Source organism: Loxodonta africana, chromosome 20 (genome assembly GCF_030014295.1).
Source record: "Loxodonta africana isolate mLoxAfr1 chromosome 20, mLoxAfr1.hap2, whole genome shotgun sequence".
In the NCBI taxonomy this organism is placed as follows: domain Eukaryota; kingdom Metazoa; phylum Chordata; class Mammalia; order Proboscidea; family Elephantidae; genus Loxodonta; species Loxodonta africana.
This window is the reverse complement of record NC_087361.1, coordinates 79,294,191-79,322,073: the sequence shown is the minus strand read 5'-3', so window position 1 is coordinate 79,322,073 and position 27,883 is coordinate 79,294,191. Positions and strand designations below refer to the sequence as shown.

The following is a 27,883-nucleotide window of genomic DNA, read 5'->3' as shown; positions in this document are numbered from 1 at the left end:
AAAAAAGTTACTTGCTGTCTTCCCTGTGCCACCATTTTACCTAATATATGCTTGCATGTTGAACTTACCATACTTTGTTTATTTAGCATTTGGAGTTTACAAACTGGAGGCTTGTGAGCCCCACTGGATCCTTGCCCATAGGATTTATGTTTAGTTCTTAATGTTGTGTATAAAAATCAGTAGATTTCACAATTGACAAATTAGGATATATGGCAAAACTTGGTGCATAGTCCCACATGACAATTATTCACCTCGAGCAAGGAAGTAGCTGTCCACGTTAAACTGAACATGGCACCAGAAATACCACTAGATCTTCCACAATCATCATCCACGTAACATGCCTGGCCCTTTAGCATTTGAATTTGCAACCATGAGTGCCTGTGTGCCTATTCTACTAGATTATAAGTTCCTTGAAAGAAAGAGCTGAATGTTATTCATCTCTGAATCCTGCACTACCTACCGTGTGTCCTGGAATATACCAACTGCTCAATAAATATTCATTAATCGATAGGCTGATAAGTTGACTGAAAAAGACTGATGATTTTCTACTGGTATTTAATTTATATCAAATTTCAGTGTTATAGGAACCACAATGAAAAAGTAGTTACATTTACAAAGGCTGAAGAGCAGTCATCTCTCATTTAATCAAGTAAATCTTCTAATATTATGCACAGTGTCTTATCTCTAGTGTATTTGGTTATTTAATGTTGACATAAATTAAAAGTAATAGAAAATCCTAATATTAATGCAGATGATAAAGGCAAATGCAATATATTTGTACATATATTGAAAACAACAATATAGTCCAGTAAATGGGCATTAGGGTAACAAAAATATGTTGATCTATATTTAACAAATGGAGGGCATACATTAAAGGTTAGGTTACATCTCAAATCATCCAAACTAGAAATGAAACAACAACATTTTTGGCTTTTATTTAAAAATAAAGGAAATAGCCAGCATAATCAATTTAGATTAAAATTTTCAAGTAATTAAAAAGCTATGTGTTTTTAGCTCAACATTTTTCTTCTAAAAATTATGTTTTATAAAGGATTTTGTGATGTGTTGAAATATTATTCTTTCTGCCATTCATTTTACGTCCTTAAGTATTCTTGAAAAGAGAGAATCCTTGATTCAAAGAGAGAGAGATTTTAAAACAAGAACCATTTCTGGTCAGGTATTTATTATAATTTCACACCTTCAAAGCTTCATTTAACAAGCAACTGCTTTAACTAGGTACTCATAAAAGAAAGTAGCCATACTTTGTAATAATATCACCCATTCCTTTTTCAAATCTCAATGTCATTTACTACAATGGTGTGGACAGAGATAAGTCATATCCCTGTTTACATATAAAATCTAGTAAACCTCTACTATTTGTCTCTCTTTTTTAACGACCTTGTCTATTTACTCTTTTTTCTCTTAGAAGTGAGAAAACCAACATATACTAAAACTTGCTAAAATAACATATAAATTTTTCTACCTTGTGTATCTTATGAATATTTTTTCCTAGAGTGTCAGAGTACCTAAAAAGCTGCTTTTATGTAGTTAATACAGTTCATTTCACAATTGCTAAAGCAGTATCATATACACTTTGCCATTAGTTATTTTTTAAATATTTGTAGTTGAATATACAGGGTATAATTTCTATTTTATATGATGTATTCGAAAGAGGTAAAACTCTGATTGTATAAAATGATTTACATATGGAATTCTTTTATTATTTTTCTAAGAAAAGAACACAAATATTTTCCATTCATCAAATAGTAGAAAATATATTTTAAAAATTTGTCATATGAAGAACACTCCGGTAAGTTGTTCTAAGTTTGTATCTACAAGTGTGATTATGAAAATAAATATCGCAGTTTTTATCACTTATTAATATGCTCATCTCTCAGGACAACAGTTTATACAGTTTTTTCCCCAGTGCTAATTAGTTACGCATGAGCTTATGCAGGGAAGGGGGAGAAATGTAATTTTCTCTTATCTCAGGACATGGAGGTTAACTCTTCCACATCTAAGTATCTTTCACATATAAATCAATGTATTTACCCAATTGCCAAAGTATCGTAAATGTCAATTGGCAAACAGTATTTTAACTTCAGACAACTAAGAAAGTTTGTTAAAATAATTAATAATTCTAGTAGTTTGCTTAGATCTTTGAAAAATTAAAGAAAATATGACTTTTTGTCTTTCCAAAACCATAAAATAAGTATCCCGTAGAGCCTAGTATCTGAAATTTGTAATGTAATGAATCCCTTGAATAACAATCTGACAGAAAAAAAAAATGTGGTAGATGCAAGCCTCCTCTTACCCTTCTCTCTGAATACACCTGGGATATTTTAACTCTCCTCTGTCACACTGTACTCTCAGTTCAGGTCCTATAATAGATGATGCCGCTAGGTGAGTATCTCTTTTACAAAGAAACTCAATATACTCGCCATGGAAAATATACGGTCTGTTGTCAAAATTCCATTTTAGGAGTAAATTATTCTTTTCCATTTCAACAAAAGATAAAGTGCAAGGTTCTGAAAAAAAAAAAAAGAATGTTGATACATCTTGGTTTTTACAGGAACCATTGTGTTGTCTACTCACGATAATCTAAAAAACTCCCAGGTATGAGAATGGCAAATAAGTTATTTAGGATTAATATTGGAGTCAGATAATATGTTCAAACTACACAGAAAACAGTCTGCCATTTACCTCAGTTGTCCTGGATTTGGAGAAAGTGTATGTCCTGCTGGTCATTTAGTTTTGTGTCATTAGGATTTACAAATTTAGCACACACACGCACAAAAAGTGTTTTCCAGAAGCACTGACAGTTAATACTGGTCACTGAAACTATTACTATTTTTCCTCTTCCCCTTCTTTATTAAATTAAAGTAAAATACTTGACAAACATTTTTGTGGAAATGTAGAAAGCAGCTAGATTACCAACATTAACTGAACTCCTCATGGCCTGAGGCCATCCCAAGTGGTTGACAGTTTCTTCTTTTAAGCTTCCAGTTACGAAGAACTATTAAGATTGGCTTAAGTTTTAAAATGCTAAGCATGAAAGCATTAATATTAAAACAAAACAAAAACCTTAAGTATGTTATTAGGATATCCAACTAACTTCTTTGATCTTTTCCATGATTAGAAACACTGGTATTTTAGAAGTATGAAATATCAAATTATTTCAGAATACGGGGTGGCTTGTGTCCTTATTTGCCTCCTGGGTAACTAAGCACTAAGGAGTAGATTCTGAGATAGGTAAAAACGTAGAAAGTTGCTAATAAAGCATATCAATTACATTCTTGTAATACATCAACAAGCTTATTTGTAAAACAAATAGTCATCCATGCACCAGATGCATTGCTAGAAGTGTTATAGACAGCATTAAAAAGGAAAATAGTTATTGAAAAGACTCTTTAGCATCTTTAGAGTCACGAAAAAGTAGTTTTGAAAATGAGGTTAGTTATTTCATTTAGAATGTCATTGTTCTGAAAGCATGAAAATTTAATTGTTGTTGTTTGTTAGGTGCCACCCAGTTGGTTCTGACTCACAGTGACACTGTGTACAACAGAATGAAACTCTGCCTGGCCCTACGCCACCCTCACAATCATTGCTATGACTAAGCCCATCCTTGGAGCCACTTGTCAATCCATCTCATTGAGAGGCTTCCTCTATTTCGCTGACCCTCTGTACTTTACAAGCATGATGTCCTTCTCCAGAGACTGGTCTCTCCTGATAACATGTCCAAAGTACATGAGATGAAGCCTCACGGTCCTTGCTTCTAAGGAGCATTCTGGCTGTAGTCCTTCCAAAACAGATTTGCTTGTTCTATGACAGCTCATGGTATAGTCAACATTCTGAGTCAACACCATAATTCCAAGGTATGAGTTTTTTTCTGGTCTTCCTTATTCATCACCCAGCTTTCACATGCATTGGAGGCGATTGAAAAATACCATGGCTTGGATCAGGTGCACCTTAGTCCTCAAAGTGACATCTTTGCTTTTTAAAGAGGTCTTTTGCAGCAGATTTGCCCAACGCAACGCATGGTTTGACTTCTTAATTGTTGCTTCCATGGGCATTGATTGTGGATCCAAGTAAAATGAAACAACTTCAATATTTTCTCCATTGATCACAATATTGCTTATTGGTCCAGTTGTGAGGATCTTCGTTTTTTTTTTATGTAGAGTTGTAGTCCACACAGAAGGCTGTAGTCTTTAATCTTCATATGTAAGTGCTTCAGGTCCACTTAGTTTTCTGAAAGCAAAGTTGTGTCATCTGCATATCACAGATTGTTAATAAGCCTTCCTTCAATCCTGATGCCCCGTTCTTTTTCACATAGTCCAGTTTCTCAGATTATCTGCTCAGCATACAGATTGAATAAGTATGGCGAAAGGATACAACACTGATGCACACTTTTCCTGACTTTGAACCACACAGTATCCGCTTGTTCTGTTCAAACTATTACCTATTGGTCTATGTACAGGTTCCTCATGAGCACAATTAAGTGTTCTGGAATTCTCATTATTTGCAATGTAATCCATAATTTGTTATTATCTACATAATCAAATGTCTTCGCATTGTCAATAAAACAATTTATTTTCACCAATGCATTTAGTGCAGCTTGGACTTCTTTCTTCAATACCATTTGTTCTTGACTATACTTCTTTTTTGTACAGTGACTCTGTGTGTTCCTTTCATCTTCTTTAGATGCCTCCTGCATCACTCAATATTTTGCCCATAGATTCCTTCAATGTTGCAACTCTAGGCTTGAATTTTTTTCTTCAGTTCTTTCAGCTTGAGAAATGCCAAGTGTTTTCTTGCCTTTTGGTTTTCTAACACCAGGTCTTTGCGCATGACATTATAATACTTTACTTTGTTTTCTTGAGTGACCCTTTGAGATCTTCTATTCAGCTCTTTTGTGTCATCATTCCTTCCATTTGCTTTAGCTGCTCTACATTCAATAGCAAGTTTCAGTGTCTCTTCTAACATCCATTTTGGTCTTTTCTTTCCTGTCTTTTTAATAAACTTTTGCTTTCTTCATGTATTATCTCCTTGATATCATCCCATAACTCTTCTGGTCCTCGATAATTAATGTTCAGTGCGTCAAATCTATTCCTGAGTTGGTGTCCAAATTCAGGTGGGATATACTCAGTGTCATATTTTGGCTCTTGTGGACTTGTTTTCATTTTCTTCGGCTTCAAGGTGAACTTGCATGAGAGCAATTGATGGTCTGTTCTGCAGTCAGCCCTTGGTCTTTTTCTGACTGATGATATCGAGCTTCTCCATTGTCTTTCCACAGATGTCATTGATTTGATTCCTATGTATTCCATCCGGTGATATGTTTGTCATACTATGGTGGCTTTGCATGTTGTTGTGACACTGGAAGCTATGCCACGAGTATTTCAAATATCAGCAGTGTTACCCATGGTGGACAAGTTTCACCAGTGCTTCCAGACTAAGACAGACTAAGAAGAAGGACCTGGTGGTCTACTTCTGAAAAGAATTAGCCAGTGAAATCCTTATGACTAGCAGCACAACATTGTCTGATATAGTGCTGGAAGATGAGCCCCTCAGGTTGGAAGACATTCGAAATACGACTGGGGAAGAGCTGCTGCCTCAAAGTAGAGCTGACCTTAATGATATAGATAGACTCAAACTTTCGTGACCTTCATTTGCTGATGTGGCATGACTCAGAATGGGAAGAAACAGCTGCAAACACCCATTAATAACTGGAATGTGGAATGTACAAAGTATGAATCTAGGAAAACTGGGAATCATCAAGAAGGAATGGATAAACATCAATATCCTAGGCATTAGTGAGCTGAAATGGACTGGTCTGGTCCTTTCGAATCAGATAATCATATGATTTACGATGCCAGGAATGATGAATTGAAGAGGAATGATGTTGGATTCATTGTCAAAAAGTGCATTTCAAGATCTATCCTGAAGTACAACACCATCAGTATTAGGATAATATCCATACTTGTACAAGGAAGGTCAATTAATATGACTACTATTCAAATTTACACACCAACCACTAATGCCAAAGATGAAGAAATTGAAGATTTTTACCACCTTCTGCACTCTGAAATTGATCAAACATGCAATCAAGATATATCAATAATTACTGAGGATTGGAATGCAAAAGTTGGACACAAAGGAATGGTAGTTGGAAAATATGAGCCTAGTGATAGAAAGGACACTGGAAAGCACCTGATAGAATTTTGCCAGATCAACAACTTATTCATTGCAAATACCTTTTTCAATGAAAATTTAATTAGGATTAAAAAAAAAATGATTATGGACCTTCTGCTTTCAACTACCACAGAGTAAAAGCTTCTAGCATATCAGCACTCCTACCATGAACTAGAAAATGTGCACAAAAAAATTTCAAAGCATCAGAGAACTTCTAAGGCAGCCAGCACTTAAGGAGCTAAGGTCCTGGACAAAGCTCATTCTATGTGCCATTTCCTTTTGGGGTATTTGCTGTTTCTTAGCATGAGCTTAGAAACTGGGTAGAGAATGTCCAAAAATAGGCATAGACTCAGCGAGCTTTTGGAAGGCTCATAGAGTTAAGGATACAAAAATGGGTGTTTGGGTCTGCCAAGGCAGGCAGGACTTGAGGAACCAAGAACACCAGGGATGGGAGTTGGTGTAGAGAAAAAAACCTGATACTCTGCACTGGCTTTTCCTTTGAGACAGTTGCCTATTCTTGACCTGTGCAGAGGGAGAGGATAAGGAGCCATGCAGAAAGTGAATGAAGAGCTACACAGTGCCTTTTGCAGTCTCCCAGTAATATCAGAGCCAGTCAACTAGGAGGAGCCTTGGTATAAGAGCAAACTCTCAGTAGAGAACCCTGGAGAGCCACATTCTATTAGTAAGGGTAAACAAATGTCTAAAACAAGCTTGAAGTAAACTCAGTCTCGAATTGGATTGAGACCATCTGCTCCTAATTGGTAGTGCAAATAATTCAGCGCTGATTACCAGCAGAAAGGTTGGCAGGTCAATCCCACCCTGAGGCACCTCAGAAGTAAGGCCTGGTCAATTTGCTTCTGAAGCGTCACAGTTGTGAAAACCCTATGGAGTACAGTTCTACTCTGCACACACGCGGGTTGTCATGAGTTGGAGTTGACTCAGTGGCAATTCACGACAAGCCCCTACACTAGCTGTCAATGAGAGGATAGGATGAGTTACTCCGGAAGAACATGGCATCACCTCAAGCTAAAATTTCCATAGTACCAATCATATTGAATGATAATTGTTACATGTTTACCCACAACACTATGGCTTATTTATCTTGCAGCCCATTCCAAACCAGTACATGATGTAAGATCTGCACTTCATAAATTTTTGTTAGAGTAAATTGGACTGCAGTTATTTATGATTTGGAAATCCTGGTGGCGTAGTTGTTAAGTGCTATGGCTGCTAACCAAGAGGTCGGCAGTTCGAATCCGCCAGGTGCTCCTTGGAAACTCTGTCGGGCAGTTCTGCTCTGTCCTATAGGGTCGCTATGAGTCGGAATCAACTCAACGGCAGTGGGTTTGGGTTTTTTTGTTTTGTTTTGTTTTTGGTATTTACGATTTAGTAGAAAGTATGGAAACCAGTAATTAAACAGGAACACCAATAAAATAATATAAAAACAGCACATTAAAAGTTACATTACTGTTATATCAATTCAAAGGGCAGAAAGCGAAAATAATATAAAGTTTTCCTTCATTAAAATTTAGAAGTACATACCTAAACACAATGGTGGTGTAGTCCATGCTCCATCTAAACAGTAGGCATCCTTAGGTCCTTGTAGGAAATGGTGATCAAAACATCTGTATACTATTGAGGAACCGTTTTCATAGGTGCCAGTTGCAGAACTAATAATGAAACCATTTTTAATCAGTGGCGGAGATGTACATATTCCTTTATATTCTGAAAAAACAATTTTAAAGTATAAAATGAATTGCTATAACAAGCATCCTGTGCTTTTACAACTGTGACAGAAATAAAATGAGATCTTTTACGTGACAGCATTTTTAAGGCAGTTCTCAAATATTTTTGGATGATTTCAAGCATTTCTGAAATAATGTCATACTAATGTATTATTACAATTAGAATCTCACATTATATTTCAAAAAAAATTTTTTTAACTACGGCAGTGTTAATAATCATGCATTCCATTGATACCTTTTCTGTCTAGCCAAAATGCAAGCTGTGATAGGCTCCTTTAAGTCATGCTTTCCGTAGGTATTCACTTCCTTTCTTCTTTTTAAAAAAACTAATTGCCCCAATGTCCAGGGAGTACACAACACTGCCTAGAGAGTAAAGCAGGTCTCTCCAACTTTCCACTCCTGAGTCTCCAACTCTGCATCAGCCCTTTTCTGAGACAATGCTCCCTAGGAATCCTTGAGGAAAGCAATTTTTTTTTCATGGCTTTTCTTTGGGGGTGATCAATTTTTCGATAGTCCAGTGATATTTATAAAACCTCTTGATTTTTTTCCCTTTCATAAAATTGGCTTTTAGAATTAAAAAATGTCTTATCATAGTCATCCTCTCCAAGTGCATCCGGTGACTGGACACTGATTGAACCGTTGTCCCTGTTACAGATTAGAAGATGCTGGCAGTGACTTGTTTAAGGCCTTACACTTTCAACTCAGCTGGGAGTTAACGATAAGTAAGAAATTGTCAGAAAACATTACTGCTTCACCTTTTTTAACACATAGAGGATATCTCACTTCTCCTCTATCACACTGCACAGACAGCAGGGTGGTTGGAGATAAGTCGTATCCCTGTTTACATATAAAATCTATTAAATCTCCATGTAAGACCTTTCCTTCATATTTCCACTTCATCTCTATGTTATTTCTGTTCATGTAATCCACATTTACAGTACATGGCTCTGAAAGACAAAATGCTTCTTTAAATTCTTCACTCATCTGACAAACATACAAGTCATATATTTTAAAAATAAAAATTATGAAAGCCATCAAGAACAATATTTTATAATCATTGGCATTTATCATTATTAAAGCTCCTCACACACATATACGTAATAAACTATATACTTTCTTACTATCAAATGAATATATATGCATATATATGTAATTTATTGTCTATAAACCAAACCTGTTGCCATTGAGTCAGTTCTAACTCATGGCAGACCCATGTGTAACATAGTAGAGCTGTCCCATAGGGTCTTTTTGTCTGTAATCTTTACAGAACCTGATTGCCAGGCCTTATTTCTGTGGTGCCACTGGGTGAATTCAAACCACCAACCTCCAGGGGAGCAACTGATTGCAAAATGCTTATGCCTCTCAGATACTTGGAGCATATCATAAATTAAAACCACTTAACTTGAAATATTGAAATTATAGTTTAAGGCCACCAACCAATTGTGTTAATCATGATTTGCTTTCTGTAAAATAAAAATCTTGAAATTTAGAGTATATTCATCGCATATACTCTACCAGGCAGTGTTCCAGTCACTTGTTATACAATGATATACCAAACGAAGATCTCTGCCCTCATGGAGCTTATCTTTTTTTCTATAACAGATGATAAAATAGATGGGGAAAAGAGAAGCGGAGGGGAAGAGCTCTCAGAAGGGCTGGGGGAAGGGTGGCTCACTTTTAAGTAAGGTGCTGGGGTATGCTTAAATAAGAAATGACAATTTGCACAGATTTGAAGGAGGGTAGAGAGTGAACGATGTTGTTTTCTGAGGGAAAAACATTCCAGGCGAGAAAACAACCAGTGCAAAGGCCCTGAGGTGAGAGCATGTTTGGCTTGTTTGAGCAAAGTAAGAAGGCCAGAGTGGCTGGAGAAGAGTGAGAGCGGGAAAGAACAGTAAGGAGAGGTTAGGGAGGTTCATAATGTCTGAAATAATCATTCACAGATAGAAAATTCTACCTCTCATCACAACGTTCTGAACATTTGGAGTGATAGTACTTTCAATCACAAAGGACAAATGAGATACACAAAAGCTCTCTCCTCTTCCATAATGACAATAAAATTACCGCCACTCAATATTTGCTTTGATTTATTAGCAGCAAGCCTAAATTTCTTGAAGCAATTTTTCCAAATATACAATAATAGATTTCTTTAAGCTTGGTATTTCTTAAGTGGTTGTTCTATCACTAGCTTTTCCACTCCTGTTTCAACCCAGTTTCCACCTTCAGAGATGACTATACCTCCACTCAATGCAGTATTAATCACATCAACAGATACTTAATATCAAAAACCCTTGTGAAAATATATGAGCAATAGAAAAAAAAAACTATATAGAGAGGAAGATGTATCTGATTTTGAATGAGAACAGCCTCCTAAGAATAATTTAAGAGGAAAAACCACCAAAGAAAAGGTTGAAAGAGCTCAAGACTTAAAAACGAAATTTCCTGAATATTAAAAATGGCCATAAATAAAAGGAAAATAAAACAAATTTTCAATATATATGATTGTCACATATGGGTAATGTAATTTATATAGATGTAGCTCTTACAATGAGCATGGGAAAACGATGAAACTGAACAGTCAATTCACGAAAAGAAAACCCAGTGGACACTGAAAATTTAAAAAAATGTCCAATTCATTAATAATTAAATAAACCAAATTAAAATGATTTTGTCTGCTGGATTATAAAAAATACAAAGATTAAAAATGCAAAGTTGACAAAAAGATTAAGAAAACGGCTTCATTTATTTAGTAACGAGAGGGGTATAAATCAGAATAAACTTTTTGAAGGACAATTTTGCAATTAAAAGAAAAAAAATCAAATCTTTTTGTTTCGGAAATTCCACTTTAGAAAATTTAAAAAATAACAAAATAAATATAATTGATGTTTAACTAAAAAACAAAGTTTTTTTAAAATGTATAAATATTTTGTTTAAAAATGTGCTGTTTGGAATATGAAGGTGTTGGAAAAAGTAAACATTCATCAGTAAAGTGACTAGTTTAATTATGGCATATCTGCACTATGGAATCCTATGCAGCCATTGAAAAGGGTAATGTGAAAGTATATTAAACAATGTTCATATGTTTTTAAGCAAAAAAAATGCAAGTTACATAAATTCTGCATTTTTGTTGTGTATATACATAGTAAAATGTTTAGATCACTGTCTAAGTTAACAATTGTTTCAAGGAAGGTTACCAACATTTTCTGTTTTTTGCTACTTGCTTCTATTTATTTACTAACTTTTTGGTAAATAACAACGGTTTGCTTTTGTAATTTTGAAATGCTAATACTTTTTTTTTAATACTTTAAATGGTTATTTTAACTTACAGGACATTTATCATGTCATTGCCTATTTGTAAAAGTCACAGTGTAACATGTTCAAGGATCTATAGCAACTAGGGCAAATTAAAGGCTTTTAAATACAACTCTGGCTAGCAAAGCTAAAAACTGAGGCAAACATATAGATTTAAGATGGGAGGTGTATATTATTTTCTCATCATTATCGCAATTTAAATAACCATTTTGATAACCGCCTCAATTCTCCGTTTGAAACATGGAATTTTTGTATTGTGCCTTATTCCAAAATACCTTCAGGATAGCTTAGAAACACATATTTATATAATCAAGATGATATAATAAAAGTGGTCATTTATGTGAGGAAGTTGTAACAAAGGAGCTATTAATAATAAGCTCTACCAAGGAAAGAATCCATTGATTATTCTTCTCTTAGTCTGAGTACAAGAGAAGCAGAGACATTATGGGAAATAGTACAGGGAAAATTTCAATTAGGAGAAAGATAACACAAAAAAGCAACAAGGAAAGGACTAATGTAGTCCTAAACCTTAAGGTATTAAGAATTTTCTGCCTAAAGAACTGAGGGGGGAGAAGGGGCACTTGAAAACATTTATACAAATAATCATTTCCATGTTATAAAACATTATAAGAAAATCACATAAAATATAAATGTAATAGCAGAGGAAATACAGTGTGTTCTCTGTCTTACCCAAGCAAACAGGTGGAGATGTCCATTTTCCTTGTTCACAATGAGATGTCTTTGAGCCCTTCAATAAATAATATTCATTGCACCTATATTCCACTGAGGATCCCGTTGTGTAGCTTGCCAACAACCCATCAACAATAGCCCCATTTATTAGACCAGGTGGAGGCTTACAGTTCTCATTGTTTTCTAAAAAAAGGGTTTATTTTAAAATCAATATGAATTCATAGCTACCTAATGACATAATACGGTTACCCATAGTACAAAAAAGTAAAAAAAACAAACAAAACATTTAATTTTGAATCTGACTTTTGGCAATCCCACAGACTAGAACTGTGCTCCATAGAGTTTTCGAGGCTGTGGTCTTTCAGGAGCAGATCACCAGGTCTTTCTTCCACAGCACCTCTGGGATGGTTTGAAACACCAACCTTTCACTTAGTAGTGGAGTGCTTAAACATTTGCACCAGGGACTCCTCAATCCTCGCACTATATCCTTTAGGACAACTGACTCATAAGTTCATCAGAAATGAGAGAAATGTTATATAGCGCAAATGTCTTAAAAATTTACTAAGCAAGAATAAACAGCAAATGTTTAGCCTAAGAACAAGTAAGCGTTTTTTTCATGTTTTGGATTTGAAAAAACTATGATACGGACATTCTGAAAATGTGTAGAAAGGGAAATACTGCTTAATGATCACAGTCAATTCTAAAACTGTCCTATGACATAATTCGCTTTTATTTTTTCCTTCTCATTCTTGTCCTAGAGGAATTTTACCAATCAACTCATGGATGAAATTTCCATTTTTTTTTTTTCACTTTAAAGTCTCTCTTTTACTCTGGTAATATTATTTCTTTAGCATCGTAATATCATTTGCTTTATGCGATAAATATTCTTGTTAATATGTTTGTGAATATCTTTCCAGGATCTGATCAAGAAAAGAGAAGGATGACAGGAAGGGTAGCATCTAGGAATGACAGTGTTGCCTGCTGGTGTCCTGAAGTGAAATGGAAGACCAGGGACATGTCTTAGAACGATATCAGGTTCATAACAGCTAAAGTAATATCGGCAAAACTGACCCGAAGTCAGGAACAGAGAACTCTACCCTAATATTTTAGGATGTTCTCGTAGCCAGTCACCCAATCCAGCATGCCCTTATTTTCTTTAGAAGTGAAGTGCATCATCACTTTTGGGCTGCCATTGAAAGCTCATAGGTCTTGGAGTCAAACAGCTGACGTGGTAGTGCCTCTCATTAATATGCATTCAAAAATGTTTAGTTTCTCATTTCTTTGAAAAAACATCAGTTGCTGTTGTGGCAATCCCATGTGTGTCAGAATAGAACTGTGCTCCACAGGGTTTTCAATGGCTGATTTTTTGGAAGTCCTGTTTTTATCACCAGGCCTTTCTTCCAACGTACCTCTGGGTGCACTCAAACCTCCAACCTTTTGGTCGGCTAAAATGCTGCCTCCGTATACAAAGAAAGTAGCAGAATAGATGCAGTATTAATTTGTTTCTAACGTTTCCAAGCAGTTTCCTCCTGCTATGATTATGTGGATTAAATAAACAAAATGGAAAACTTTTACACACTAGGCTTAGCTATTGATGTTAATGTAGCATAGATACCAGCACACTCAGGGGGAAGTGTCCATTTTCCATGTTTACAAGTTATCTCATTTGATCCACGGATATGGTAGCCATCTTCACATCTATAGGTCACTTTATCCCCATGGTAATACATTTCAGAGTGTAGGTTTGCCCCACCATTCTCAATTAGAGGTGGTTCCTTACAGGCGATCTTCTCCTTCAGTTCTGAAAAGGTACGATCCAAAGAGCAGAGACCATTTAGCTGCACATGCAGATTTTGTTTTAGGAAAATTTTACTTGAGATGTTACTAACCAATGCATTTTGGAGGTTCTGTCCATTTTCCGTTTTCACAACGTATTTCTTCTAACCCCTGGATCTCAAAATTAAGCTCACATTGTATACGGACAGTTTCTCCATGACGATATGTTGTTGAATAATTTTTAATTTTGGAATTTAGAGGCAAAGGTGGAGGAGGGCATCTATTTCTTCTTCCTTAAGAAAAAACTTAGCATTTTTAGTCATATAAATACAAAAATGATAGTTAAAAATTAACAAGCACTTTTATTGTGCCAAGCACCATAACGAGTATGTTAGACAGACACTAGCAAGGGTCCCATGATCCCACCTCCTAGTGTTCACTCCCTTTTGTGGTACCTGTCCTCTTGAGGGTCTTTACAATATTGTGTATATAATTATGAATATGTAATTATGTTTCATAATATTGTAGTCCTTATCTTCCTGAAAGACTCTCTCCCATGCTGGTTGTGAAGACACAAACTGCCACATTGTGAGCTGCCAAATGGAGAGGCCTCCAGCTGACATTTACCCAGAAACTGAGGCCCTGAGTCCCACAGCCTGCAAAGCACTGAATGCTGCCAACAGTGACAATGTGTTTGGAAGCAGGCCCTTTCCCAGTCAAGCCACAGAAGAGACTGCAGCCCCAGCTGACACCTTGATAGCAGTTTTGTTAGATCCTGAAACAGAGGATCCAGCTAATCTGTGTCTACCCTCCTGACCCATAGAAACTGTGAAACACTAAATGTGTGTTGTTTTAAGCTGCTAAATTTGTGGTAACATTGTTATATAGCAGTAGAAAGCTAAACAACAAACATTATACATTCATTATCTCCTTTAATTCTAGAATTGCTGTATCAAGTAAGGACTATTATTTATCCTGTGTAAAAAAAAAATTTTTTTTTGTGTGTGCGTGTGTACTATAGATAAATAAACTAAAATTTAAGAATTATTAGTAAGTGGCAGATTTATTCTTGAACCCATGTCTATTTGAATTCAAATCTCCTGTTCTTAAGCCTTGTATTAGTTTCCTGTTGCAGCTATGGCAAATTACCACAGTTTAGTGGCTTAAAACAATACAATTTTGTTCTCTTATAGTTCCAGAGGCCAGAAGTCCAAAATCGGTTTCACAGGGCCGAAGTCAGTGTTCGCAAGGCTGCGTTTCTTCTGGGGGCTTTACTGGAGAATTAATTTCCTTGCCTCTGGTAGCTTCTGGAGGTTGCTGGTAATCCTCAGGCCATGACCTCTTCCTCGTATCACCCCAACCTCTTACTTCCATTGTCACGTGCTCTATTCCTTTTCTGCAGTCAAGTCTCCCTCCACCTCCCTCTTATAAGGACACCTGAGATTACATTTATGGCCCACCTAGATAACCCAGGATCATCTCCCCATCTCAAGATCCTGATTTTAATCACATCTGCAAAGCTCCTTTTGCCGTATGTGGTAACATTCACAGGTTCCAGATATTAAGACATGGACAGATGAGGGCATTATTCAGCCTCCCACACTGTCTCTCCTACTATTTACTAGTTATAGTAAATATGATTATTTAGTATAGGGAATAGCAGGCATGTCGGCATACTGTCCAATTTTCAGTGATTGGGGTGGTTGCATGGCGTTTAAGTGCTCGAATGTTACCCAAAATGTTGGAAGATCAAACCCACCCAACAGCTCTGTGGGAGAAAGACCTGGCTATCTGCTTCAGTAAAGATTATGGCTTAGAAACCCTTATGGGGAAGTTCTCCTCTGTCATATGGCGTCAATGTGAATCGAAAATCGACTTGACAGCACCTAACAACCTTAACAGGAGTGGTGAGTAGCCTTTAAGTAGATCTGCCATTTATTTTTGAAATAACATGCTACAGATTACTTGCAAACGATCTGCCTCTCGACAGCAATAAGGTTGTTCAACATGACTGAAAAATCATAAAGCCACTACAATTATTGTTCAATACATTCATAGGATCACGATAAGTAAGGGAAATCCTATTGCATGTCTCTAGTCAATTCCCACTTTCATTCCTCCCAGCGCCTATTGCAAATCTTCACCACTCTCTTCTAAGTTTTACTTCTCCTCTTGCTCCTGCCTGCCAATAGCTTTGTTTCTTGTGTTACAGAAAAACTAAAAAAAACCCAGAGGCTGTCAAATCCTTTCCTTTTCCCAGCCTTCATTTATCTTTTAAGGCCCAGTTCAAATATTATCCATCACCTCTGTGAATGCTACCCCAATACGCACTAAGCAGAAAATCTGTTTACTCAAGCATTTTGTACCTGACTTTATTATGGCATTTGTCACATTGTATCAAGTATTTGTTTTCATATTTGTTTCCTCAGCTAGCCCAGGAGATCCTTCCTATCACATTGTATGTGTGTGTAAATAACTATGGAACTGGTGTCTTTCAGACAGGTAATCAAACCACCTGTCTGAACACATCCAGTGATGGAACTTAATGATAGCTATTATATTTTTGAACTGTGCTTGATAGATGACCGCTTTTTTAATTTTGACTCCTTTCTGATCTCTACCCCACTATTTTGGAGACTGTATTTTCACATGAGGAAATATGTGGTCACTTGAGAAGGTGTCCTCCCAAAGTTAGGGTACACTAGACTGACTCATTTCCAGTAAGGAAAGCTATTCATTATAATAATAAGGGGTTTAAAAATATAATAAGTCAAAGACACATCTACTCTTTAACTAATATCAAACAAGATTTCTTTGGAGGAAACATATTAAAGATTGCTGAAAACAGCATTGATTTATTAATGAAAATAAATAGCACCCAAGACAGGAATTAGATATTACCAAAGACACTTTGTTTTCTGAGCTCATAGAGATTAAAGCTGATTAGTTTTATGAGTATGAAATAAATAATAATAACAATAATTACCTTCACATACAGGAGATTCTGGATACCAACCAAAATTATAGCACTGGATTAAATCAGATCCACTTAGATGATAATTTTCATGACAAAAAAACTGAACTACATCTCCTTCTTCATAGGTTTGCTTTACAGGATGAAAATAACCATTTTCTATTAACCTTAAAGCAGAGCACTTTAATTCTGAGAACGAAAGAATGAATAAGGATGCCAAGACGTTTTAATTTCTTCTGCTAGGACAAAATTCACTTACTACTTACACGCTATATCTGGAATAGAAATTAGTACATTTTCCATAATCTGAAATAATAAAAAGCATATGAATTAATTATATATAGATATGTGTATAATATTAAATATAACTGACTTAATTTAATTACGTGAGCTGAAAGGAATTTTTCCTACTTAAGAGCTTTAAATGACCAAAGGGGGCTACTATAAACAATAAAACTGGAAGGAAAATATATATATATGAAAATTGGAACATAGTGAACATGACAACTGATAAATACTTCTGTAGGAGAGAAAGTTTTCAAAGTGAAAGTAGATTGTATTCAAAATGAGAACTTACTGGTACATTTTGGTGTGAGAGGCCATCCATGTGTGTGACATTCTGCCTCCTCCGTCTTCTTTCCTCCAGCTGTGTAGTAGCCAGTGGCACATTCATATTGCACTTTATCACCCACTTTGAATATTTTCTGCGCTGTAGAATAATTTCCATGATATAATTCAGGGGCCAAACATGTTTCTTAAAAAAAAAAAAAATTAACGTTATTTATTTGACAAACCTTATCACTAAACCTAGAATATTAAAAAAGAAATCTCAAAATGTATTTTCATGGAACCTTAAGATTATGGAAACTTTTTTGGGGGTGACATAGTGATTAAGAGCTACGGCTGCTAACCAACAGGTTGGTAGTTTGAATTCACAGGGGCTCCTTGGAAACTCTATGGGGCAGTTCTACTCTGTCCTACAGGGTCACTATGAGTAGTAATCTACTCGACGGCAATGGGTTTGGTTTTTTTTTTCCTTAAGATTCTGCAGCAGAATCAATCCTTAGCATAATTGCAAATAGTTTGCCTTTACCTCTCTCTTCCCTCTTTTTTTTTTTTCATCCATCTAGTGGCTTAACTCCACAGCCTTCTACTCTTAACATTCTAGTTGACTGTACTTGACAAAAGGCCACAGTTCAAATGAAGGCTCGTGCAGTGACAATTATTTGCTTATGTGCCACCTGTGGATTTGCACAATGTAAATATCTGGCAACATACTAAGAAGGTATGTGTATTCAAATTATCATATTATTTTAAGTATATTTAATATTGGTTTAAGGAGCCCTGGTGGTGTCACGATTAAGTGCTCGACAGCTAACCAAAAGGTTGATGATTCAAACCCACCCAGTGGCTCTGAGGAAGAAAAATCTGGCAATCTGCTCCCGTAAAGATTACAGCCTAGGAAACCCTACTGGGCAATTCTACTCTGTCACATGGGGTCTCTACAAATTGAAAATCAACTTGACCACACCTAACAACAACAGCAGCAGCATTGTTCTACAGTATAAAATAATTTGCTTGAGCTCAAGTTCTTCTCTAATAAAGCTAATAGCAATTTATATATGTGGCAAGAAACAGTTTTATTGAGAAATTTTCATTTTATTCCTCTCCAGTTCTTTTTACTAATAAAGTGAAAATTGCTGATGTAGGTATGTTGTGGGGGTTGAGAGCCACTGGGTCAAGGAAAACAGCTAACATTTGAGAATAATATAATAGCAACTTCTTGCTTTTGCAGACATAATGAAAAATAAGTTATATTAAATCAAATACTTACCAAAATAAAAAAGTATGAGCCTCACACGCCTTCACCTTCAATTTCAGGAAATGATTCTTAAACACATACCTTGTTCTTTTCTACAAGTTGGTTGAGAAGACCATCCATTGGAGAGACATTGAATGACTTCTTCATCTTTCCCTCCAGTGGTTTTGTATCCCAAAGCACAACCATAACGCATGTTCTCTTGAAATTTGTACAGCATCTTTACATCAGAGACATAACCATTTCTCAGGTCAGGCTTGGTGCATTTTTCTAAGGGAAAAAAATGCGTATTTCTTTGCTTAACTCAATAATCAAACCACCCTTGTCATTTAAGAAGGTGTAAAATTAGGAAAAAGGTTTAACATTACTTTTAGTTGGAATTTGAAAGAGAGAAAAAGAGAATTTCCACCTCTGAATTCCTTCATTTAATTTTGGAAATATCCTGCATCTATTTTTTTTGAAAATGGATTTGGATTAACAATGATGTTCTTTATATTTACAAATCTCAGTTCTGATATTCATTTCTACCACCTAACACATATGCCTTTAGAAAATATATCCAGGGCTCTTCCTTTAATCAATTGTCATTAATAGCAAACAAAATAATTTATTTTGGATTTACTTCCCAATATTAAGCCCACTGTGATACTTTCTAACATCACATACAAAAGCACATACCTATTTTATAGGTATGTGAAATTATTTTGCAAACACCTTAATGTGTAAACTGTTCAATCATTCTCACTGCAAATATTTTGGAATCACCTAGCTTCACAGTAAGACTTGGTAGCCAGTCCGTGTAGACTGTGTTTGAATCACAGACAGGTAACTCAAAGCCTGTATGTTTATAGACTTCTTTTTTTTAAATAAATAATTGTTACAATGACGTATTAAATAACAAAAAATATCTTAGCATTGTATGAAGCTATATCATTTTTATAGGTCCCCTTGTTAGATCCTCACCAGCAAATCAGTTCAGAAGGTTAAGGGACTTCTTCTCTAAGGCTAAGAGTACCATCGCCATCGAGTCGTTCCAACTCAGAGCGACCTTACAGGACAGAGTAGAACTGTCCCATAGAGTTTCCAAGGATCTCTCGTGGATTTGAACTGCCGACCTTTGGTTAGCAGCCGTAGTACTTAACCACTACACCACCAGGGTTACGAGTAGCTTAGTTATATGTACTGTGTGGTATGCACTTATGAGAACTGTCCCATTTTAGCAGAAGTATCAACACCACTTTATAGATAAAAACTTAAGTTCAGAAAGTTTAAGTCACAGCACAGTGGTCAAGCTGGATTCACATGCAGGCAACCTGACTGCAGAGGTTCTGTATTAACATTACACTCCACTGCTAAACTTGAGTTCTCCTCTCCTGGCTCCTGTATCAATGCTCTTCTCTCCAAGCTAAAAGAGTTAATACACCTAAAATGTTTAACTTATTTTTATGCTCTGGTGATGAGTGAGATCTATTTATTGGAGTTAGTCTATGGTTTATGTTAATACTAAAAGTGCAATGCCTTTTTTATTTTTACATTTTGTCCTCAAATCATAGAATGAATTATTATCCAAATGGAATGTTTACGGAATGCATCAGTCACAGTAATCTCTTGTACGTAAAACTGACTTAACCAAAGCCCTTGATTCTGAAAAAAAGAGGAACTCTTAGCTCACGAAGCCAACTGATAGGCCTATAGCATAATCTGACATGAAATGATGAGATGAGTCAATCTGATTCTCTTTTCACAAATGTGAACTCAAGTTCAGGGGAAAAAAAAAAGATTTTTCATGGGTATTATGAGAGAAGAAGCAGGTACCCAAAGAAGAGGTGAGCCTTACCAATCAGTGATAAAACACTACAGTAACGATCTTGTACTTTCTGATGCCAACGTCTTAGGCCTTTTCCTAATTTCCTATGCACAGTGCTCCTTATAATAAGTTCCTTATTACGTAAAGTGACTCAATTGAGTTTCTACTTCTTGAAATGTGATAAATAAAACAATCTCAGTAATTATTCTTCTTGTCACAGGTTATTATTAAAACAGGTAAAGAAAAACAAAATTTTAATGTGGAATTATTTGCAGAATTGTAGAACATGCCTTCAATTTGTAGAAAGATAATGTAACAATAGTTTTTACTTTCCATATTTTATGAGGCCCTCATTTTTACAAATTAAATTGAGTATTGAAAACATGGTATCGACCCATTCAGCTGACTTACTGAAGCACCTTGGTACTGGAGACCAGCCTTCTGTTGTACATGTGGTTTTTTCTTCTCGTTTCCCAGTTTCAGTTGTATAACCAGCCAAGCAGAAGAATGGCAATTTTTCATTTATGCCCATTGGAAAGTAATGGCTTTTAAAAGTATAGTAATATTGGGCAATTCTTCCATTTTCTACACTAGGAAGATGGCAGGACTTCTCTGAAATAAGTAAACATAAAGCTGAAAATTGAAAAAGATATCTGAAACCATAAAATCTGTAGTGAAGTGACAATATATCTTTAAACATGCTTGCGGACATTTTAATTAGGACTTATTTTTTATTACCTATCTTTTTAAAGTGCTTTTGTGAAAATTCTAACATTATTTTTCTTTTTCAATCGGAATTAATCTGCCAGCAGCCCCAGCACCTAATAGTCAGGAGAAAACTAGGCAGGCTACTTTTTCGGCGGGGGGGGGGGGGGGGGGAAGCTTTCCCTAATTTTGTAAAACAGCACTGTCCAATAGAAATATAATTTGAGCCATTTGTGTAGTTTTAAAATGTCTAGTAGGAAAATTTACACAAATAAAAAGGAACAGGTAAAGTCAATTTTAATAATACATTTTTAACCCAATGCATCCAAACTATTTTCTTACGAAGTCTTTGAAATCCAGCATGTATTTACACTTAGAGCACAAGCTGTATGTCAAGTACTCAATAGTCACATGTGGTGAGTAGCCACTGTTTTCAATTGCGCAGTTCTAGAGTAGGTCAAATTCTCCTCAAGATTTTGAAATAAATGGCTTTTTAATATATAAAAGACAGAGAACTAACAAAAAAAGGTAAAACACTTGAGTAAGCACTTCACAAAACAGGAAATATAAGGTGCCAGAAAGCTAGTAAAAGGTACTCAAGTTTATTAGTCATCAGGGAAACACAAATTCAAAATACTACAAGATAGTACTGCTATGTGTCAACTAGAACGGCTGAAATGAAAAAGACAAAATAAATACTGAATATCGGCAAAGATGTGGAGAAACTGGAGCTCTCAGACTACTGTAAGTGGAAATATAAATTGGTACCACCATTTAGGGGAAAATAGTTTGACACTATTTATTAAAGCAGGACATGCACATACTATATCACAAAATAGGAAAGCTTAAAAAGCACCCAAAGGCATGAAAAAGTATGTTCATGGCAGCACAATTCATATTAAGCTGGAAACAACCTAAATGTTCATTAATGGCAGAAAGATTAATACATTTTATAATATCCCTACAGTGGAATATAACACAGCGATAAGAATGAATGGTGAATCTTACAAACATAATGTGTGAGAGAAGCCAGACACACATGAATACATATTGTGTGCATTTACATACATTTTTAAAAGAGGAAAATCTAATCCATGGCAACAGAAGTAAGGATAGCTAATGATGGAGTAACACGAGACAGGATCTGTAGAAGGCTTCTGGGGTGCTGCTAATATTCTATATCTTTCTCTTGTTGGTGTAAACGTTTCTAAAAATTTATAGATGTATATCAAGATTTTTACATTTTTCTATGTATATTATACTTCAATTAAAAAATTTACTTAAAAATTTCTACCCTTATGTTGGAGACCTTAAAATCATAAAAGGGCTTAAAAGAAGGGAATTCTTGAACCACCTGTTAAGTGTTGTGTTGGGAGGAAACAGCAACAGTCACGGTATAAGAAAGTCATGGTGTAAAAATTCAAACTTCCTCGACTGTGAGAAAATAAATTTCTGTTTGTCAAAGCTACCCAATGGTGGTATTTCACTTATACCAGCAGTAAGAAATTAAGTTGGATCATTTGAAGTGTTGGTGATGGGACAATGACCCACACCCTCTTGGAGAAACTGTAACTTGAGACAACTATTCTGGAAAGTAATTTGTCAGTACTTACAGAAATTAAGTACACAAGTTCACTCGAAATCTATCAATAAACATAGGTCAAAGAAATGTTCACAGAGAAGATGAGGTGATTACACAACAGTATTCTCTTCAGAGTAATTTATAGTTGAGAGAGAATTAGGTGTGACTAACAGGCCCTGATGGTGCAGTGGTTATAGAGCTCAGCTGCTAAGCAAAATGTCAGCAGTTCAAATCCACCAGCCACTCCTTGGAAACCCAATGGGGCAGTTCTACTCTGTCCTATAGAGTCACTATGAGTTAGACTAAAATTAAAGCCAATGGGTTTGGTTTAGTGGTTAACAGCTCCATCATTCGGAGAGTGAATAAGTAAAATATACGAAATACTATGCAGCAGTTAAGAGCAACAAAGTAGATTCAGCAACGTAGAGAATGTATTCAAATAGTAATGAGTAAAAATAAAACCAGAAGATAAAATCTATAGCAAGCTCCCTTTATTGGGATTGTAAAACACATACACAAAACAAGACTCATATTTTCCAAAGCTGTTACATATTTAAGAATATATTAAACACCTTATAATAATGGGCCCCACTTTGGGGGGGGAAGGGAGGCAGAATGGGATTGGGGATCAGAGATAAAGGAGAAAAATGTATAAATAGAACAATAGTGAGTGTTTTCATAGGCCAATGATGATTGCGCACCATGAAATGAGAAGTATAATTAACTCCAAAGGGGAGGACCCAAGGGGGCTGTGGGAAGCAGGGGAATAACGATAGTCCCTGTCTTAAGCAAATTATCTTTTGTGTGTGTGTGTGTGAGGTAAAAGAATTAGAAAATTTAGCTAGAATACTGTAATATTGTATTCTGTAATATTGATTGTATTTGCTGGTTCTTCCCTATTTAGAGAGAAAAATAAAATCAAAGGAAACTATACATGTAAAAATTATCCTATTTTGGAATTAAATGTATCAAATAAGTTGAATTCCACGTATTTCACTCCCAGAATTTTAATTGCAGGCTTTTTTTTTTTTTTTTGGTAGAAACTTTGTAGTAAATTATTCAACTAAAAGTCAATCATAATTTGTTGCGTATTTTATTTCAATAAATTCCCTAAGGTATTTACATTAGAAAAGTCTTATTGCTGTGGTTTCCTACTCTGTATATCCATTCTTGCTGGTGATTAATAACCTACCTGGCTTCTTAACCCTACGGACTAATAACACTGGTAACTGTTTCTAAGCAACCCACACTTGTACACTGCCTGCCTCTCACTCTCACACTCATCTTACATGAATCTCACACACTCAACAGCCTGCATATAAATATTTCTGATAGCGCGGGTGTCCATAGGTTTTGGTTTGCTTGGAAAGTCCTGGTGCACACCGGTTGTTCCAGCATAAGTATTAATACAGTCCACTTTCATTCTCAGAAATGTCTTTGGATTATCAATTTCTAACTACTCCTTAATGACTTCAACCAATTAGTAAGTCATTAGGATAAAAATCATACTGTCAAGAGTCAAACATCTTTCTGATTTGCTTTTTAAACTTTCTACATTAAGCTTACCTTGTGAAAAGAATTAAAATTATTCAAATTTTGTTAGCGTTCTAAATGAATTCTAGTATGAAATTAGAACTAAGGTTAAAATGTTACTCCTAAATAGTGAAAATTCTTTAAAGTACTTAGAATTTGTCTCCTAACCCCCAAAACCTAGAAATGCAAAGGTTTGTTTAGTTTTTCAAAGTTATGCTATTATAAGAATAGTTTACTCTTTTTGCCCAAAGGAAAAAGCCTGTTTAATTACTGTAAGAAATTATAGTTATAAGAATTTTATTTTTATAAAATTGGCATATCAGATTTTAAAAGTATAACTCAACTTGTATGAATGTTAGGCTTTCCATTTATATTTTTAGGGAGCAAAGAATTTTAAGAATTAATTTTACCTTCTGCATAGAGTTCTCCGGAGATGATTAATATGACAATAAAAGCCAAGTCTTTGGACATCATCTTCAATGGCTTGCTTGATTTTTACAATTCTAAAGCACTATGAACTCCTCATTAAGTACAGAATACTTCTCTTGAGAAAGTTAATCATTTACAACATCTGTTTAAATCCCTTTGTAATGTGAAGTGGGAGCTATTTTTATTTCGTTTAAAATATTTTCAAATAATGCTAAAATAACACAACTATATTGATTGGCGTTATTTTTCATGCCAGAGTCCAATAAGAACATGATAACTGGTAAGGACATAGTAGCAGCATAAATAATTAACTCAGACTATACCAAAAACAGTAAATTCTCAGCTTTATTTCACAACTGAAAGCCCACAGGGTAAAGTTCACTTGTGGCCATTGATTTCTTTACTACCATTGATCAAGTGAAGAGATGAACTTAGGAATTTGAGATAACAGATCCCTGATGTTAAAATATGGTGTGGTCTAGGCTGCACTGCTTAAAGAGGAATATGATCTTAACCATCTCAAGCAATGATAGAGTAATATTATTATAGTATGTAATATTTAGAATCTGTACTCTGTGGCAGGCAATGAGATAAACGCTGTGCTATACTGCTATTCATTTATAAAAAAATGTTCTGAATGTCCACCGTGCGCCAGGCCATGTTCTAGTCTTGGCATACAGCAGTGAAGGAATAGATTAAAATTCCTTCCCTTTTGGAGTTTACATTCTAATCAATTTTAATTTAAACTACAAAATAATACTGTGAGGTGGGAGCTATTTTTATCCCACTTTTGGAACTCTTTATTGAAATATAGCATATTAACAGAAACAAGCAATACCATAAATGCACAGATCAATGAGTTCTCACAAACTGAACACTTCTGGGAAACCAGTACCCAAAACAAGAAACAAAACATACCAGCACCCTTCCAATCGCTACCTACCCCACGCCTAATGTTATACAGTATCTTGACTTCTAATATCCTAGATCAGTTTTGCCTTGTTTTATATTACATAAGGAAACCCTGGTGACGTAGTGGTTAAGAGCTATGGCTGCTAACCAAAAGGTCCACAGTTCAAATCCACCAGATGCTCCTTGGAAACTCTATGGGGCAGTTCTACTCTGTGCTATAGGGTCACTATGAGTTGGAATCAATTTGACAGCAGTGGGTTTTGGTTTATATTACATAAATGAAACTATATAGTATATGCCCAGCTTCTTTTCTTTTAACAATTTGTTTGTGAGATTTGTCCATATTTTGAGGTGTAGCAGATAATTCTCTATTATCCTATTGTGTGAATATGCCACAGAGCATCTACCTATTCTACTTTTCATGGACATTTACGTGAATTGCAGCTTAGGGACATAATATGACCGACCTCTGCTTATTTTTCAATAATTTTCTAACTTGAAAAATTTCAAACATACCCTCCACCTAGATACTACCACTAACTTTTAAATCACATATTTACCAATCTATCCAGCCATCTTTTTCTTTTTTTTTTTTTTTGACACATTTCAAGGTAAATTTCAAATATCTATACATGCCCCCCTAAATACTTAAGCAAACTTATCTGTATGCATTGCCTGTCTATCTGCATTACACATGCACACAGGCTGTGTCTTAAACTTCCAGACAGCCATAAAAAAATAAGACATTAACTATTAACTATAAGGCATTAACTATTCCTTGGGTACTATGTTCATCTGTGATTGAGCTGGACACATGAGACACTTATACAGTGTTGGCAAAGTGAAAGTCAATATTATTTATAGAAAGCAAATGATAACCAACATATTTTCAAACGGGAAATGCTTACCCTTCCCCAAATTACCCGTGTCCATTCTTATGTTGCTGGGCAGGCACACCATGGTTCAGGTCAGATGCTGTGTTCACATCATCACTACTTCTGGTTACCAATACACTGCTTTGGAGGCCTGCATGGCTCCAGAGGTTTCTGCTTTGCCACTTGCTGGCCTATGCTGCTGGCTCCTGCTATGCTCCCAGGCCTGCGGTGCTCTCTTACTGCCACGCTACCCAGCCTAATGCTGCCCAGGGTGGGGAGGCACGCAGGTCCTACGTGGGGCACGCTCAGGCTTCCCTTGTTCTACACAAGCGTTACAGCTCTTTTAGCTCCACTGGCAAGCCTCCTGCCCAGAGACATCCAGCTCCGTCCTGCTGTAGGAAGTCTCCTCCACAGGATCTTCTGAGCACACTCAAACTTCTGCCCTGCATGGCAAGTGTTACAACTCTTTTAGCTCCTCTGACAAGCCTCCTGCCAAAGGCACTTAGCTCTCCGTGGGCTGACAAGCCCTCTGCCGCTGTCTCTCCCCATATTCAGTGTTACTGTGCTATCTTCTGGGTCTAGGAGGCTCTCAGTGCAGGAACTCCGGATCTTTGGTCCAAAAGATGTGCTCTGCTTCAGACGCTTATTGATGGTAGTGATGTCTCCCTAACCTCTGTAGGATTGGCCCTTTTATAAGCCTACTCCTTGTGAATTTCATGGCATGGGTCTCTGGCTGGGACCATGAACTGACCAATCTGCTTGGTGGACTGCAAGTCATTCAGTTTGCATAGTGAATTGACCAATCCCTTGCAAGACTGTGGCCCAACCAATCATTTTTGGGAGAGTTAGAAGACCATGGTTAGAAAAGCCATATAAAAGCAATTCATTGCACCACAATATCATTAACTAGGGTTCAATATTTGTTCACATTCTTTCAATGTGAACTTAACAAAGCAATGCACAAATCTTAAGTAGACATTCTGAGTTTTGAACAATGCATATACCTGTATACCTTAAACTTTTATATTGCCATCATCCAAGAAAGTCCCTACATGCTCCTTTCTACTCAGTCCCTACACTCCACTTGCCTCAGAGGCAAGTGCTTTTCTAATTTTCCCACCATATATATTATATGCCTGTTCTAGAACTGCATATAAATAGAATCATGCAATAAGTACTCTTTCTTGTAAGGTTTCTTCTCTACTCAGTACAATGTTTTTGGATTCATCTATGTTGTCGTGTGTACCAGTAACTCATTTACTTTTTATTACTCGCTTTTACAAAAAAATACACTGAAGTTTAGAGAGTGTTGAAATTGAAGAGGTTTGTCAAAGATCACCCAGCTAGCAAGCGTTAGAGCCAGAATTCAAAGAAAATTATTTTTAAAAAGGTAAATATTTTAAAATAATTATCTAAGTTTTTAACGAGTTAAAATTTACTAGTATCTACTTGTTATGGATTTAATTGTGTCTCCCAGAAATATGTGTTGTAAATCCTAAACTCTATGCCTGTGGTTATACTTACCTTTGGGAATAGTT

The 27,883-nt window shown here is 35.8% G+C and overlaps 1 protein-coding gene across 1 annotated transcript; it reads right to left on the bottom strand.

Annotated features, from left to right (window-relative positions):
• Positions 1-685: 685 nt before the first annotated feature.
• On the bottom strand, positions 686-24,603 carry LOC135228319 (coagulation factor XIII B chain-like). The gene is made up of 11 exons (XM_064273467.1): positions 24,540-24,603; positions 20,721-20,921; positions 18,587-18,772; positions 17,261-17,437; positions 16,696-16,872; positions 13,823-14,002; positions 13,549-13,734; positions 11,934-12,116; positions 8,690-8,881; positions 7,732-7,914; positions 686-2,528 (listed from the first exon to the last, which is right to left on the bottom strand). Exons 1-11 carry the CDS (start codon positions 24,601-24,603, stop codon positions 2,311-2,313), a joined length of 1,947 nt encoding a protein of 648 aa, XP_064129537.1. The 3' UTR covers positions 686-2,310.
• Positions 24,604-27,883: the final 3,280 nt, after the last annotated feature.

Coding starts and splice junctions, on each gene's coding strand:
- LOC135228319 (XM_064273467.1), bottom strand. CDS start 24,603: ATGATGTCCAAAGACTTGGCTTTTATTGTCATATTAATCATCTCCGGA. Junction 17,438..18,586: donor AACTTGTAGAAAAGAACAAG/GTATGTGTTTAA, acceptor TTTTTTTTTAAG/AAACATGTTTGGCCCCTGAA. Junction 13,735..13,822: donor AGAACCTCCAAAATGCATTG/GTTAGTAACATC, acceptor GTACCTTTTCAG/AACTGAAGGAGAAGATCGCC.